Source organism: Hakea prostrata, chromosome 3 (genome assembly GCF_041222555.1).
Source record: "Hakea prostrata isolate BN-2017 chromosome 3, UWA_Hpros_2, whole genome shotgun sequence".
NCBI classification, from domain to species: Eukaryota; Viridiplantae; Streptophyta; class Magnoliopsida; order Proteales; family Proteaceae; genus Hakea; species Hakea prostrata.
Genome location: NC_142602.1, coordinates 75,275,619 through 75,288,974, shown reverse-complemented (window position 1 = coordinate 75,288,974; position 13,356 = coordinate 75,275,619). Strand labels below are relative to the sequence as shown.

Genomic DNA, 13,356 nt, shown 5'->3' with positions numbered 1-13,356 from the left:
TAGCAAAAACATCCAGGTACAGAAAAGATGTGTTTTTTGTTGGCCCAGACCACATTTTTTTTTCCTACCCAAATGTGTGTAGAGTGAAACAATGTGGGTACCATCTTCAGAGAGCTAACAAATGAAAGAAGAATCATTATTCAAGTGCAGGAGGCAGACTTTTGGGCTTGCTACTACCATGGGAATGACTAGGTTGGAGTACCAGGGAAGTTGGCTCTTTATGCAACCATTCAAAATATCTGGGCTGAGAAATTTCAGAATCCTAAGCTAATAAGACAAGAACAAAGATTCAGCTAGTAAATGCCATTATTGAAGATGTACTGACCAGATCTAGAATTTCGAACAGCATAGGAGAAAGGAATTCTAGATCCCAGTTTGTGGTGGAGAAATGGAGCATGCACATTACTTAGCGAAATAGAATCCGTAGAGCTTGCTCGTGGATCAACAATCCTTACATATGGTGACATTACACATTGCTGGAGCTCTTGTAGGCTCTGCAGCATCTTATGGAAGAGTTATCAAAGATGCAAATGGAGGACTAAAAATTGCTTATGCAGGAAATGGTGGGAATTATCAATTCTAGCCATGAAGTAAAAAGCTATTCATATAGGCTGGCCTTCTGTTTAGAGAGGGATTTGAGTTTATTTCCATTATATCAGATTCTGAATTGGCCATGGAGATTCCCAATGGGAAGATCCAAGGACCGTGGGAAATGAAAGGAATTAAACAAGAAATTACCAATATGGCAGATCCCCTACATGAAAAGGAGTCTTAGACACGTCTGGAGAGAGCAAAATCAACCAGCTGATTTTATGGCAGCTGAATGGACAACTAGTGTGAAGACCTGAGGAGATGCCCAGGGAGCCTTTAGTCTTCATCCAGAAGGATGCCAACTTACAAGTGTTTTACAGGATGTAACTGGATTTTGTTTCCACTTTAGCATACTGGTCAGGAGGGATGCCCTCCTTTGTGTGGAGTGCCTTCTGCCTTAGGTGGGGGTTCTAGAAGGCTGTCTTCTAGGTACTTCTTTTCCCTTTAATGCAAAATTAACTTATTGAAACCGGGTGCCTCCTCCTTCGCAACCTTCTCTACAAGTTGATTGCCAAAGTTCTTGCCAATCACATTCAAGTCATCCCTCTCTTATCGGCAATAACCAATCCGTTTTCATCTCTAGTTAAGCATCACTGACAACATCATCTTTTGTGCAGAGATCATTAGAGGATTTGATCATTCTTCCCACTCCCGTGCTGCCCTCCTGTAAAACAATATCCACAAAGCTTTTGACTCCCTTCATTGGGATTTCATCCTTGATGTCCTTTTTCTGATGGGTTTTCCTCCCATCTTTGTTCATTGGGTTGAAGCATGTATCTCTTTCCCCCATTTCTTTGCCATCACCAATGGCTCTCTTGCAGGATTCTTCCCCTCCCGTGTTGGCATCAGCAAGGTTGTCCCCTCTCCCCTTTTCTTTTCTCCCTTGCCCTATAAGTGCTCACCAAAATCATCCAATCCAAAACTAACCAAGACCTCATTTCCCCCATCCCTAAGTGTAGAGCCCACAACATTACCGACCTGGCCTTTGCTGATAATCTTATGATCTTATTCAAAGCCTCCCATGCCTCCATCTCCTCCATCCTCTCCTTCCTTTCCCTCTTTGATTCCCTCTCTGACCTTCCGGTCAACTTGCTAAAATCTCCTCTTCCTATTCAATGTCTTCAAGGCTTCTCTTTTGTAGTTTATTGGGTTTCAGTGGCACACTCCTAATCTCCAACCTTGGTCTTCCCCTTATCCATGGCTACTTCACTAATCACCATTGTTCCCTTATGCATGACCAAATTGGTAAAAAAACCCAACTCTAGAAGGGTAGACTCCTCTCCTTCGTTGGTAGGAGTGTCTTGATAAGATTAGTCCTCCTACCTTTATTGGTGAGGCATCTTCTCCATCCTCAAAGCCATAATTCATGAATTGGAAACCCTATACTATGCCTTTTTCTTCAAAGGTCAAGAGTCCTCCTGCATCCTCCATCCCATTGCTTGGTCTCTGTTTACCGCCCCAAATATAAGGGTGGGCTTGGATTCCGGAGAATCCAAGACTACAGCTATAACAGTCTACTAAAACTCATATGGAAGATCCTGACCAAGTATGACTTAATCTGGGCCAAGGGGGTTTAGTCGCACTTATTGAGATCAGATGCCATTTGGACTACTTCAACTCCTCCTAACCCTTCTTGGGTATCGAGAAAGCTTCTTCTTTTGAGACCTCTCAAGCACTCACTCTCTCTGCCATCTCTATCCAAGTTGCCGATGGCTCATCTACCTTCTTTTAGCTTGACCCCTAGTATCTTGCAACTATCCTCTTCAACCAAGGCCTCGCTAGGTCCACGCTTCACGTATCCCTAAGCTCACCTTGCTTGGGACTTCATCTCCATTAGCTCCTACGATCCCCTTCATCCCCTTCCCTGAGACTCACACACAAGGTTTAAACTTTAAAGTATCCCACGATACCATACGATATTAGCCGATATGTATCCATATTTGACCCAACCGATACGAATATACAATACATCTCAATACGTCTCTCCATTAAATTACACTAAAATACATTAGCCAAAGCGATAACATACTCAATACAGGACGATACGTCTCTTAAAATTACTTGACCGATATGATACTCAATATCGATACTTTATATCTTGCTCACACAAATTTGGTCCAACGTCCTCATTGCGATAGCTAAGAGGACGCTTGGAGAGCAAGTCATGGAGGCTTCGAATCTTGGAAAGCAAATCGTGAAGTCTTGGGTACAAGCTATCACAGAATTAGAAAGTGCTGCCTCGGAGAACAAGTTGTTACAAAAAATTGGAAAGTTTGGGTGCTCTACAAAATTAGAAAGCTACTAATTTCCTATAGATTCAGTTTTATATTATCTTTCCTTTTTTGGGGACTATTTTTAGAGTCCTAGGAAGTTAGTGTTTATTTTTGGAATGTACCCTAAATTAGTAAGTCAGTAGTACTGTACTCTTCAATTATAAATAAAGCAGTAGAGGGTAGGTTACTGCAGACCGTCTCTACCCTCTTTCTTCTTCTCCTCATTCTCTTGTCTTTTCTTCTTCTTCTTCTTCGTCAGCTCTTTCCCTTCATTTTCTGATATGTGGTTTCACCTCAGTAGAGGTTCTAGTTTGTTATACTCACCACCCTCAACCACCTCCCCCTTGATTGTATTATCCAGCTTCCCACCACTTCTGGTACCTTCTCCACTTCCTCTGTGAGAACCTTACCTGCACCTTGTCCCCTCTGCTCCCCTCGTCCCCCTTGGCTTGGTTCAAAGGCCAAAACCCTTGGCATGCTTGGAGAGCTTTCAACCTTTGGCTCCCTACCCAACTCCCTCCTCCACCGCCGCTTAAATGTCAACCTAACTGCGTCTTTTGTTGGAATGGCCCCGGAAATGTCAACCACCTGTTTTCCCCCTACCCTTCTCCTGCCCCTTACCAGAGAAAGCCATTGTGTCCATCTAGCCTTGCTCCAAACGCACCTTTGGGTTTCTAATAAATTTCTATGGTTTGACTATTTGTGACTTGGTTGGCAAGTTGGTGTTTTGTGCCTTGATTGCTCACTTATGGTGGGAGTGATACCTTAGGAGATGGACTTCCAAATCCAACCCCATCAACTTGATTTACAAAGCCATCCATTTTGACGTTCTACCAGACATCAGACACCTCCTCGCCCTCTGTGCTGGACACCCCAAGCAACAGGTTTGCTGTAGATTTGTAGTTACCTGGGATTTAGGTTCCTCACTTCTTCTCGCGCGCCCCTTTTCTCTCGCTTTACTTCTTGTACAGTCTTTTGTCTCCAGTTCGGGGTTTTGATAATGAATTATTTATTCACACAAAAAAGACTTAGCCATGTATCCAGCGAGTGCAACGAAGATCATCCATAGTAGTAGCTAACTAGAAGGCTGAAAGATCTGTTTGAACCAAAACTGAGACTAGAGAGAGGGGGGGGGGGCAAATCCAAATCCCACATAGACCAATGGATCAAGATCTCCACAACACATCTAGATTGAGCTTATTACTCCACTGCAAGGAGCACACGAACTCCAGAAACATCATGGACTGCCCAAAATATTTTCCACCTTGAGCAGCCAAGCAGAGATCACCATAACTTCTCTGTTCCAAGTTGGAATTGCATGATTCCACTGTTGTTTTGAAGAGGACAGTGGTTCAATTTCCACCTTCTTCCAGAAATATTACCTGGAGTTCTAAAGGGCCCTTAAACATGCTGCCCCTAACATACACCTATAAATAACACACATCCTAAAATGCAAGTTGTGTTCCTATGCCACTACTAAGTATTTCTTCGCTCTTTCGTGGTACTCCTAAGTAGCTTAGTATACTTCTCTCTCTCTTATGTAACCGAGACCTCTTTACAGTATATCCATGCCACTTCTATGTCCTATACTTTGTTGCCAACAATTACGACACCCATTTCAAACACTGCCAAGAAACCAACAAACATAATCTATACATTCATGAAGAAAAAATTATATTCATAAACACACCTTGACTTGTTTGCAGACTTTACTACTAATCGCCTTAGAGTGCATAACCGTATTCGGTCTTGCACCTTTCTTACAAACCATTCCAATGAAGACCTCAGCTCAAACATTGAAAATGATGAAGAAAATTGCCTGCAAGAACAAGAAGTTGTTACATTATCCTTAAGCTATAGCAATGATGAGCAATAAATAATATCCAATCCGTAAACTCAAAACTGCACTGATATCAGTTTTCTTTTCATATGAAAAGTAATTCAAATGACGCCCCCACCCCCCCCCCCCCCCCCCAAAAAAAAAAAAAAAAAAAAAAAAGAGAGGAAAGAAAAACATGCTTTCCGACACCAATAGACACCAATAGGGATTATGTGACTGTAAACAACACCCAAGGGTAGTAAAAGTATCTCTTCCAATGCTTGCAGGTAACAAAAATATTTTAACCAAGAATCACACAAGAAAAATTTTAAACAAAATAAAAAGAGAAAAAGGCCCTTGAGTTTTTTAAATAGTCAATGATTCAAGGTTTTTTTTTCTTTTTTCTTTTTTTTTTTTTTTTTTTTTGTTATTTTTTTTTTGGGGGGGGGGGTGTATTTTTGTCTGTATTTTATTTTGCTTCCTTATTGTAGTTGTGCTGGGTTTGCCTACTAATATAAATGAATAGGGGAGCTCAAATCTGTCAGTTGGAACTCCCATAGGGTTGCAGCCAATTCCTGTTTGTCTTCTCTTCTTCGTCTTTCACTTTTCTCTCTCTTATAATATAATTTACATGGTACCAAAGCTTGATTGTTGAGGGCTATGTCTTCACATGTTTTCTTTCTTCGCCTATATTTGTCTTTCCTTTGGGTGAATAATCAACATCGGTTGGAGGTTTCTGTTTGACTTTGCGTGAAGGGCTGCAGCACTTCAGGCTGTTTGTGGAATATTTTTAGAGACTAGCCTATGGTTTAGACTGAAGAACCAGTCTTTTCTAAGTTAGAAAAGAAAAAGACGTAATTTAATTGTTTGAAACTGTAAAGAATTGCGCAGACTCCAAGGCTGCTCCCTTGGTGCACAAGCCTTGGAAGCAGCTCCCTTTTTCATCACTTTCTATTTTGGTGCTAATTTCTATTTCAAAACTTTCTATTTTTGACAGATTTTAGGAGTTAGAAAATTAGTAAATTTTGTCTTCAAGCTGTATTTTTTTAATTTCCTTTTCTAGAGGACAGTTTTCTTGTGTCTCTCAAGTTATATTAGATCTCTTGAAAACTATAAATATATGCATCTTGCGATTCTAGGCTCTTTAGCTAGAATCACAGGTTTCTCTTCTGGTTCTTCACCTCTCTTCTCTTTCTTCTTCTTCTCTCTTTTCTTTTCAAGTTCAGCTACTGATTTGATTGTTTAAAGCTTGTTTTCTAACATGGCATCTGAGCTTTTTTTAATCAAAACAGTGATGTTCTAAGTGTTCTCTTCTGAAGTTCTCTTTCAGTGTTCCGTTCTTTGGTGCACAGCCACCTACTGCTGCACTTAACTTATAGTTAGATCAGATGATAACCTAGCAGATCTTCTATACTTTTTATTCCCTAATATCCCAAAACTTGATTGATTTTTCCCTACTCTTATTTTTCTGCACTCTGCAGAATTTATACCTCTAATTTTCCAGCCTACAATTACATTTTCGATTCTACACACTGCAGAATTTTAGTTTGTTACTCATCTTGCTGGATTGTGATCGAGTGTGTGACCTCGACTTTCACAAAACATGTCTTCAATTACTGGTGATTCGACTAGAAGTATTGTTGATTACAAGTGATCACAAGCTGATCTAGTGAATGCTCAGATTATGTCCATTAAACTCAAAGGTAGTTTGTTGTTCGTGTTTATATACTTGCAAAAGCTAAGCTTAAGTTTATTGAGGGTGAACCTCCGGCTGAGACTAACAAATCTTATTGTAGTTGGATGCAATCATCAAAATTTGGATGTGGAATAGCATGGAGCCTGATATTACAGTCAATATTATGTTCCACAAGACTGCAAAGGGAACGTGGGATGACTTGCATGAGACCTATTCCCAAGCTAAAAATATGACTCGGATTTTTAGTATTTATGAAAAGTTATTTCAAATTCAGCAAGTTGATAAGTCTCTACAGGATTATTATAACTCTTTTAAAGGCATGATGGAGGATTTGAATGTTTTTCAACCTCTCACCACATATACAGAGAAGCTTAAGGCACAACAAAATGAATTTTTTCTATCCAAGTTTCTTATAGGATTGAACCCTGAACTGAAATCTGTCAAAGGACATCTTCTTGCTAGTGAGCATGTCCCCAACTTTAGTGAAGCATATTCTAATCTTCAACGTATTGCGTGCCCAAAGGGAGTTCTCCTGGAAATAGTTCTTAAGGAGAAAAGGCAGCCTTCACTACCTCTCGTGGAAGGGGATGTGGTCATGATTCAAGGGAAGTTAGTAGATCTTCTAGAGGCCGTGGTGTTCAACTATCTGATAAGACATCTCGTCTTTGTAATCATTGCAGTAAAATAGGGCACTTGGTGGAAGCTTGTTGGGCCAAACATGGAAAGCCAGAGTGGGCCAAAGTAACTTGTCAATCATGCTATTTCTGATGGTGGTATTGATACTATAGAAAACAACAATGTTTTTGGATCTTCTTTAAGGGACTTGTTTAAGACACTGCAAGATGATGCAACCCAAATCCTTCGCCAATTACAAAATATTGAGACTGGAGCTTCCACATCTACTGGTACTTCTGCTGCCACACTTTTTCATGCAGTTAACACAACACTTCTCACTTCTACTCCCACCCCTTAGATCATCGATTAAAGGGTCTCTTCCCATATGACTGGTAAGTCATCACTCTTTAGCTATTTTCTAAATCTACCACTAATAATTTTGTTACTATAGCTAATGGAACTTCAATACCTATTCTACGCTCTGGAAGTGTTTCTCCTACACTGTCTCTTACTTTGTCATCCGTACTTCATGTTGCTAACTTTTCTTTTAATTTATTATCTGTGAGTCAGTTAACTACGCATTAAATTGCTCTGTGACCTTCACTCTTCATTCTTTATTTTTTCCAGGACCTTCACACTAGGAAGACGATTGGTGGAGGGTGTGAAAGGGACGGACTCTACTATCTAGACTATGTTGCCCCAATTGCGACTCTCTCTGACGAAGGTGTAAATGCTCTCTAGTGGCACTATTGTTTAAGCCATTTGTCTTTAACTAGATTAAAGATTTTATTTCCTTCTTTTAAGTCAACGTCTAGATTAAATTGTGAGGCGTGTGAGTTAGGGAAGCATCATCGTGCCACCTATCCTCCACACTTTGTCCCTCGTAGTGACTAGTGAGTCGTTGTATTTTCTTTTTCATTCAGATATTTGGGGTCCTTAATAAGCATGCTTTTGGTATTTTGACACTTTTGTGGTTTCTCATGTCTTACATGGTTTATATCTTTTAAAGGATTGGACAAAGTTCTTAACTATATTTAAAAAAAAAAAAAAAAAATTCATGAAATAAGGACTCAATTTTCTCTTCTTGTTAAAATCTAATAATGCTTTAGAATACATGCAAAATGATATATCTAAATTTTGTGATTCTCTTGGACTGATTCATCAAACCAATTGTTCATTCACTCCCTAATAGAATGGAGTGGCTGAATGCAAATTTGAATGCCTATGACTTTACTTTCTGACAGATCTCCTTTTCAATTGCTTTTCCAAATGGAGAACCGTTTTTAGTTCCACCCAAAATTTTTGGTTGTGTTTGTTTTGTTCACATACCACATACTTTGAATAAACTTTTCCCCTGGTCTGTTAAATGTATTTTTCTTGGGTACTCTCGCACTCAAAAAGTTTTTGCTATTATGATCCTATTCATTAGAAACAATTTGTAAGTGCTAATGTGACATTTTTTCAAGATACTCCTTATTACCCTAGTTCATCTGTGTCTGTTGAAAACTGTGTTTCGAATGATGCTCCTCCTATTCCCTTTTTAGTTCCTTCGAATGACAGCGTCCCTCAATAGGTTTATCAGCGGAGACGTAGATTGGCAGAGTGTATTGTGTATAGTACAATTCCTCTTGATGATACCGGCGGCTCTCCTTTAGTGGAGATTGAAGTTGGTCCAACAGTTGTTCTCTCTTCATCCTCTCCACCAACAGATTCTTCTAGTGGAGATACTACTCCGACTTCAGATGACATACCAATTGCCTTGAGGAAAGGTACTCATAATTGTACTTTATGCTCTAACATTATTTATCCTATTTCCAATTTTGTATCTGTTTCTTATCTACCTCCTAACTTTTGTTGCCTTGCTCTCTCTCTATCTGCCATTCATGTTCGAACCCATCATAACGAGAACCTTAAAAACCCTGGATAAAAAGTTGTCATGGATGTGAAAATGGATGCTTTACAGTCTCGTCATACATAATCCTTGGTAGACTTACCTCCTAGGAAAGTTGTGGTCCGCTTTCAATGGGTGAATATTGTTAAGTACCATTCTAATGGTACAGTTGAAAGGCTCAAGGCTCGCTTGGTGGCTAAGGGCTATACAGAAGCATACAGTGTGGACTACTTTGAAACATTTTCTCCTATGGCTAGACTTATCAATCCATGTTCTTATCTATTTAGATGTAAACTATGATTAGCGTCTTCTTCAGCTTGACATAAAAAAAATGATTTCTTATATGGTGATCTTCGTGAAGTTCACATGGAGTAAACTCCAGGGTATGTTGCTTAGGGGGAGGAAAGTGTTCATGTTTGTAGGCTTCATAAAGCAATTTATGGACTCAAACAGTCTCCACGAGCTTGGTTTGAGAAATTTAGCAAGACTATGGAGTCTTTTGGATTTGCACATTATTATTCTGATCACTCTATCTTTGTTAGACGACAGGGTGGTTGTGTTGTCATTATGTCAATTTATGTTAATGATATTATTCTTTCAGGAAAGTGATGTTGGGGTAATCTGTACAGTCAAAGCACACTTATAGAAATATTTCCAAACTAAAGACCTGGGTGATCTACAGTATTTCTTAGGGATTGAGGCAATCCGTATTAAACAAGGTGTTAGTTTGTCACAAAGTATGTGTTAGATCTTTTGACAGAGACTTCGTCACAAAGTATGTGTTGGATCTTTTGACAGAGGCTAGCATTTTTTCCTTTAAACCAATCAACATTCCCATGGATCCTTAGTTGAAGTTAGGACAGGATGATGGTGACTTGTTGGATGATGTCCATAGTTACAAGAGTCTTATTGGGAAATTTATTTATCTCACTGTTACTCATCCTAATGTTTTTTATTTTGTTGGTGTGTTGAGTCAATTTATGTAGTCTCCTAGGAAGGCCCATTGGGATGAGCAATGAGAGTATTGCAGTACGTCAAGAGTGCACCCAGAAAAGGGCTCATCTATCGACCAAATCGGAATATGGATTTGGTTGCCTTTTTTCTAATGCAAAAATTGGACTGGATCCACAGCTAATTGCCAATCTACTACAGGTTATTGTACTTTTTTTTGTGGAAATCTTGTAACTTGGAAGAGTAAAAAGCAATCCACCATTGCCCAATCTAGTGTTAAAGTATAAGGCCATGGCCCACACAACTGCTGAATTGATGTGACTTTGTTTCTTGAAGGAAATGGGATTTCCAATCTCCACTCCTATGAAAATGTTTTCTGATAATCAGGCTGCTACTTACATTGCTAGTAACCCATTGTTCCATGAGAGGACGAAGCATATAGAGGTAGATTGTCTCTTTATGTGTAATGCAGTCAAGAAAAAGATTATAGAGACTTCTTTTGTGAGCCATACTGACCAGCTAGTTGATTTATTCACTAAAGCTCTATTTAGACCTAGTTTTCAGTCTATCTGTTGCAAGCTGGGCATGGGTATGGAGACTTGTATGCTCCAGCATGAGGGGGCATGTAGAGAATTGCGCAGAGACTCCAAGGCTGCTGCCTTGGTGCACAAGCCTTGGTAGCAGCTCCCTTTTTCATCACTTTCTATTTTGGTGCTAATTTCTATTTTCAGAACTTTCAATTTGGACAGATTTTAGGAGTTAGAAAATTAGTAAGTTTTGTCTTTAAGGTGTATTTTTTATTTTCTTTTCTAGAGGACAGTTTTCTTGCCTCTCAAGTTATATTAGATCTCTTGAAAACTATAAATATATGCATCCTACGATTCTAGGCTTTTTAGCTAGAATCGCAGGTCTTCTCTGCTGGTTCTTCACCTCTATTCTCTTCTTCTTCCCTCTTTTCTTTTCAAGTTCAGCCACTGTTTTGATCGTTTAAAGCTTGTTTTCTAACAGAAACCTTTATATCGATTACGTCTAGTTCGATTTTTGTAGTAACTTCTTTCCCTGAGTTATCTGTTTCTGCTTTTCTGAACTTCTGTGGTTTTTCCTCTCTGTAGTTTTAGACTTCTGTGCCCTAGGCAGCGCTAGTGTTGGTCATTCCTTAATTCAGACTTTTCAATATACTGTTTCAGACAAAATTCCTTTCTTACTATTATATGGCCAATACCTGTGTTTCTGATGAGATGGTGAAGAGAAAGAGAAGACGATCACTGAAGCAATGTCTTCTTCTCATCATTTGGCTGAGTAGAAACTGAAAGGGTCTGATAACTCCAGTAACCATTGTTGACATCGTTTTGGCAGCTTGAGGACAGCCAAAGTTCCTGACTCAGTCCAAACCAACTGGTGACACATCTATGGAAATCGCACGAATTTTAGGATAACAGTTGAACAGCATGGATCACCACATTGTTGATTTGTTCACCATATCCAAACAGAAAAGGATTTATGGGATTATCTGCATGTTTTGTATTCTGGAGTTAAGCAATTTATCTCATATCTAAGAGGTGTCACAGGAATTCTATCGTGCTAATTGAAAGGGTCCTTCATTAGTATTGTGCAGATTATAGGAAGATGTATGAGTATTTGAATTCCCCCCTCTCTATTACCCCCATTCTGAGCCAGATGCAAAGAAAACATCTTGCTGTAATGGGTTCTTTTGGCAGCCTAGGCAAGGAACATGACTCAATTTGATCTAACATTTTTGGGGAGAAAAGGTGCCCAGTCTAACAGATACGTGTTTCCATGAGAAAACTCAAGATTTTACTTACTTACAAATGATAATAAGCCATGGCAACCTCTGGGCATAGGAAAGTAGGACATGGCTGTGGAATTCTAGTGCTCCTAGAAAGACTCCTGGTTCAGTTTCAGGTGAAAGAGCTCCTGTGCATGTCACTGTTGTAAAAGCAAGGGCATGTTCATGAATTTTGTTGGAAGCTTCATAGAAATCCTAACTGAAAACAGTTAATCGATTCTGCAGTCAGTGCTAAGACACCAACTACCAACTGACCAAGTACGGTGAGAAGCAATTACAATTTCAGCTGAGCATTATGCTAAGCTTATTCAGCTTCAGCTTTCACAGACAACGAATTCTCCCATGGCTACTTTGTCAGGGCAAGTAATGCCACTGCATGTTTTCCTTCTATTATCCCCCTGGATCATTAATTCAGGTGCCCTTGCTCATATGTCTTGTTTTTTAGGTAATTTTCTATCTTTTTGTGTGTCTGAATCTAGTGTTACATTGGCTAGTAGTTCCTTAGCCAAAGTTAGTGGTGTTGGAACTGTTCAGCTAAGTTTTTTGAGATTTGCGCAAGGAGTGGAGTGCAAGTTTTGAAGCAGCAGCCAGGAGTTTCTATTTTGCCTACTTTCTTTTTTCCTTTAGTTTCTCTTTTAGAACTTTCTAATTCTGTTTTTTTTCTATATTGGAAAGAATCTTCCATCACTTTATTCCGTCCTTCTTGTACTAGTTGTTTCCTTTTTTGAAGGACAAAATTACTTGTCCTCCAAGTTTGTATGTGGAGAGTTGAACGCGATAAATAAAGGACCTGCAATTCTGGGAAATCTAATCCAAAATCGTAAGGTGCTGCTTCTTCTTCTTCTGCTTCCTTTCTTCTTCAGTTTTGCATCTGATTTGATTCTTAGAGATTGATTTCTAACATGGTACAGAGCTCATTTAATCAAATTAGTCATCTTCTAATCGTGTTCTTCTGAGAGCTCCTTTTTTTTTCTTTTTTTTTTGGGTTTTTCCCCCTCTTGGTGCGCGGCCACTTATTGCTGCAAATATTATGTTTTTAGATCAGTTCTTTAGGTAAATTGATCTCCCTATATGTACTACCAGTACTAGAGACCCCAGAGGTTTGATCGACTTCAGTTATACTACCTCTACCTCTTTATACTGTACAGCCTATTGTTTCATATACTATCCAAGTTTTGGGCTGGTTTTTTTTTTTTTTTTTAGTTATTTTTTTCACACTTCTACACTACTGTTCCTGTGATTTTTAAGTGTCAATGGGTTGAAATTAGAATTCCTTTTCCCAAAGTAGCCTTCACGTACCTCAAGATCCGGTACACTACATCCAAGTGTGAGGAGTAGGGATCATGCATATACTGGCTAACAAGACTAACTGCAAAGTGATATCTGGTTTAGTATGAGATAAATAGTTCTGATAGCTTGTCTTGTCCACCAATTATTTTGCCTTCAAGTGTAGGTTAGGCTCAATAGGAGTCTCTACTTGCTTACACCCTAATATTCCAATTTCTTCCAATAGGTCTGGAGTAAACTTTCTTTGATAGAGGGAAACACCACTAGCCGAATATATGCTAACTCCAGTCCTAGGATGGCTTCTCCATATCCTTGATCTCAAATTCAGTACCCAAAAATATCTTTAAGGCTGAAATATCCTCCTTCTGCTACTCGTGATCACAAGATCATCCACATAGACTAGAAGTACAGTGGTATAAGAATTTT

The 13,356-nt window shown here is 39.2% G+C and overlaps 1 protein-coding gene across 3 annotated transcripts in view; it reads right to left on the bottom strand.

Moving 5' to 3' along the window:
* The window catches only part of LOC149023092 (uncharacterized), a 75,886-nt gene that overhangs the window by 27,920 nt on the left and 34,610 nt on the right, over positions 1–13,356 (bottom strand). For 2 of the 3 annotated variants that reach the window (XM_089150940.1, XM_089150941.1), the window contains exon 10: positions 4,555–4,683. The exons of the other annotated variant lie outside the window; for it this stretch is intronic. In XM_089150940.1, the coding sequence (XP_089007066.1) occupies positions 4,555–4,683 (129 nt within the window). The remainder of the gene's footprint in view (positions 1–4,554; positions 4,684–13,356) is intronic. 3 annotated transcript variants of the gene reach the window in all.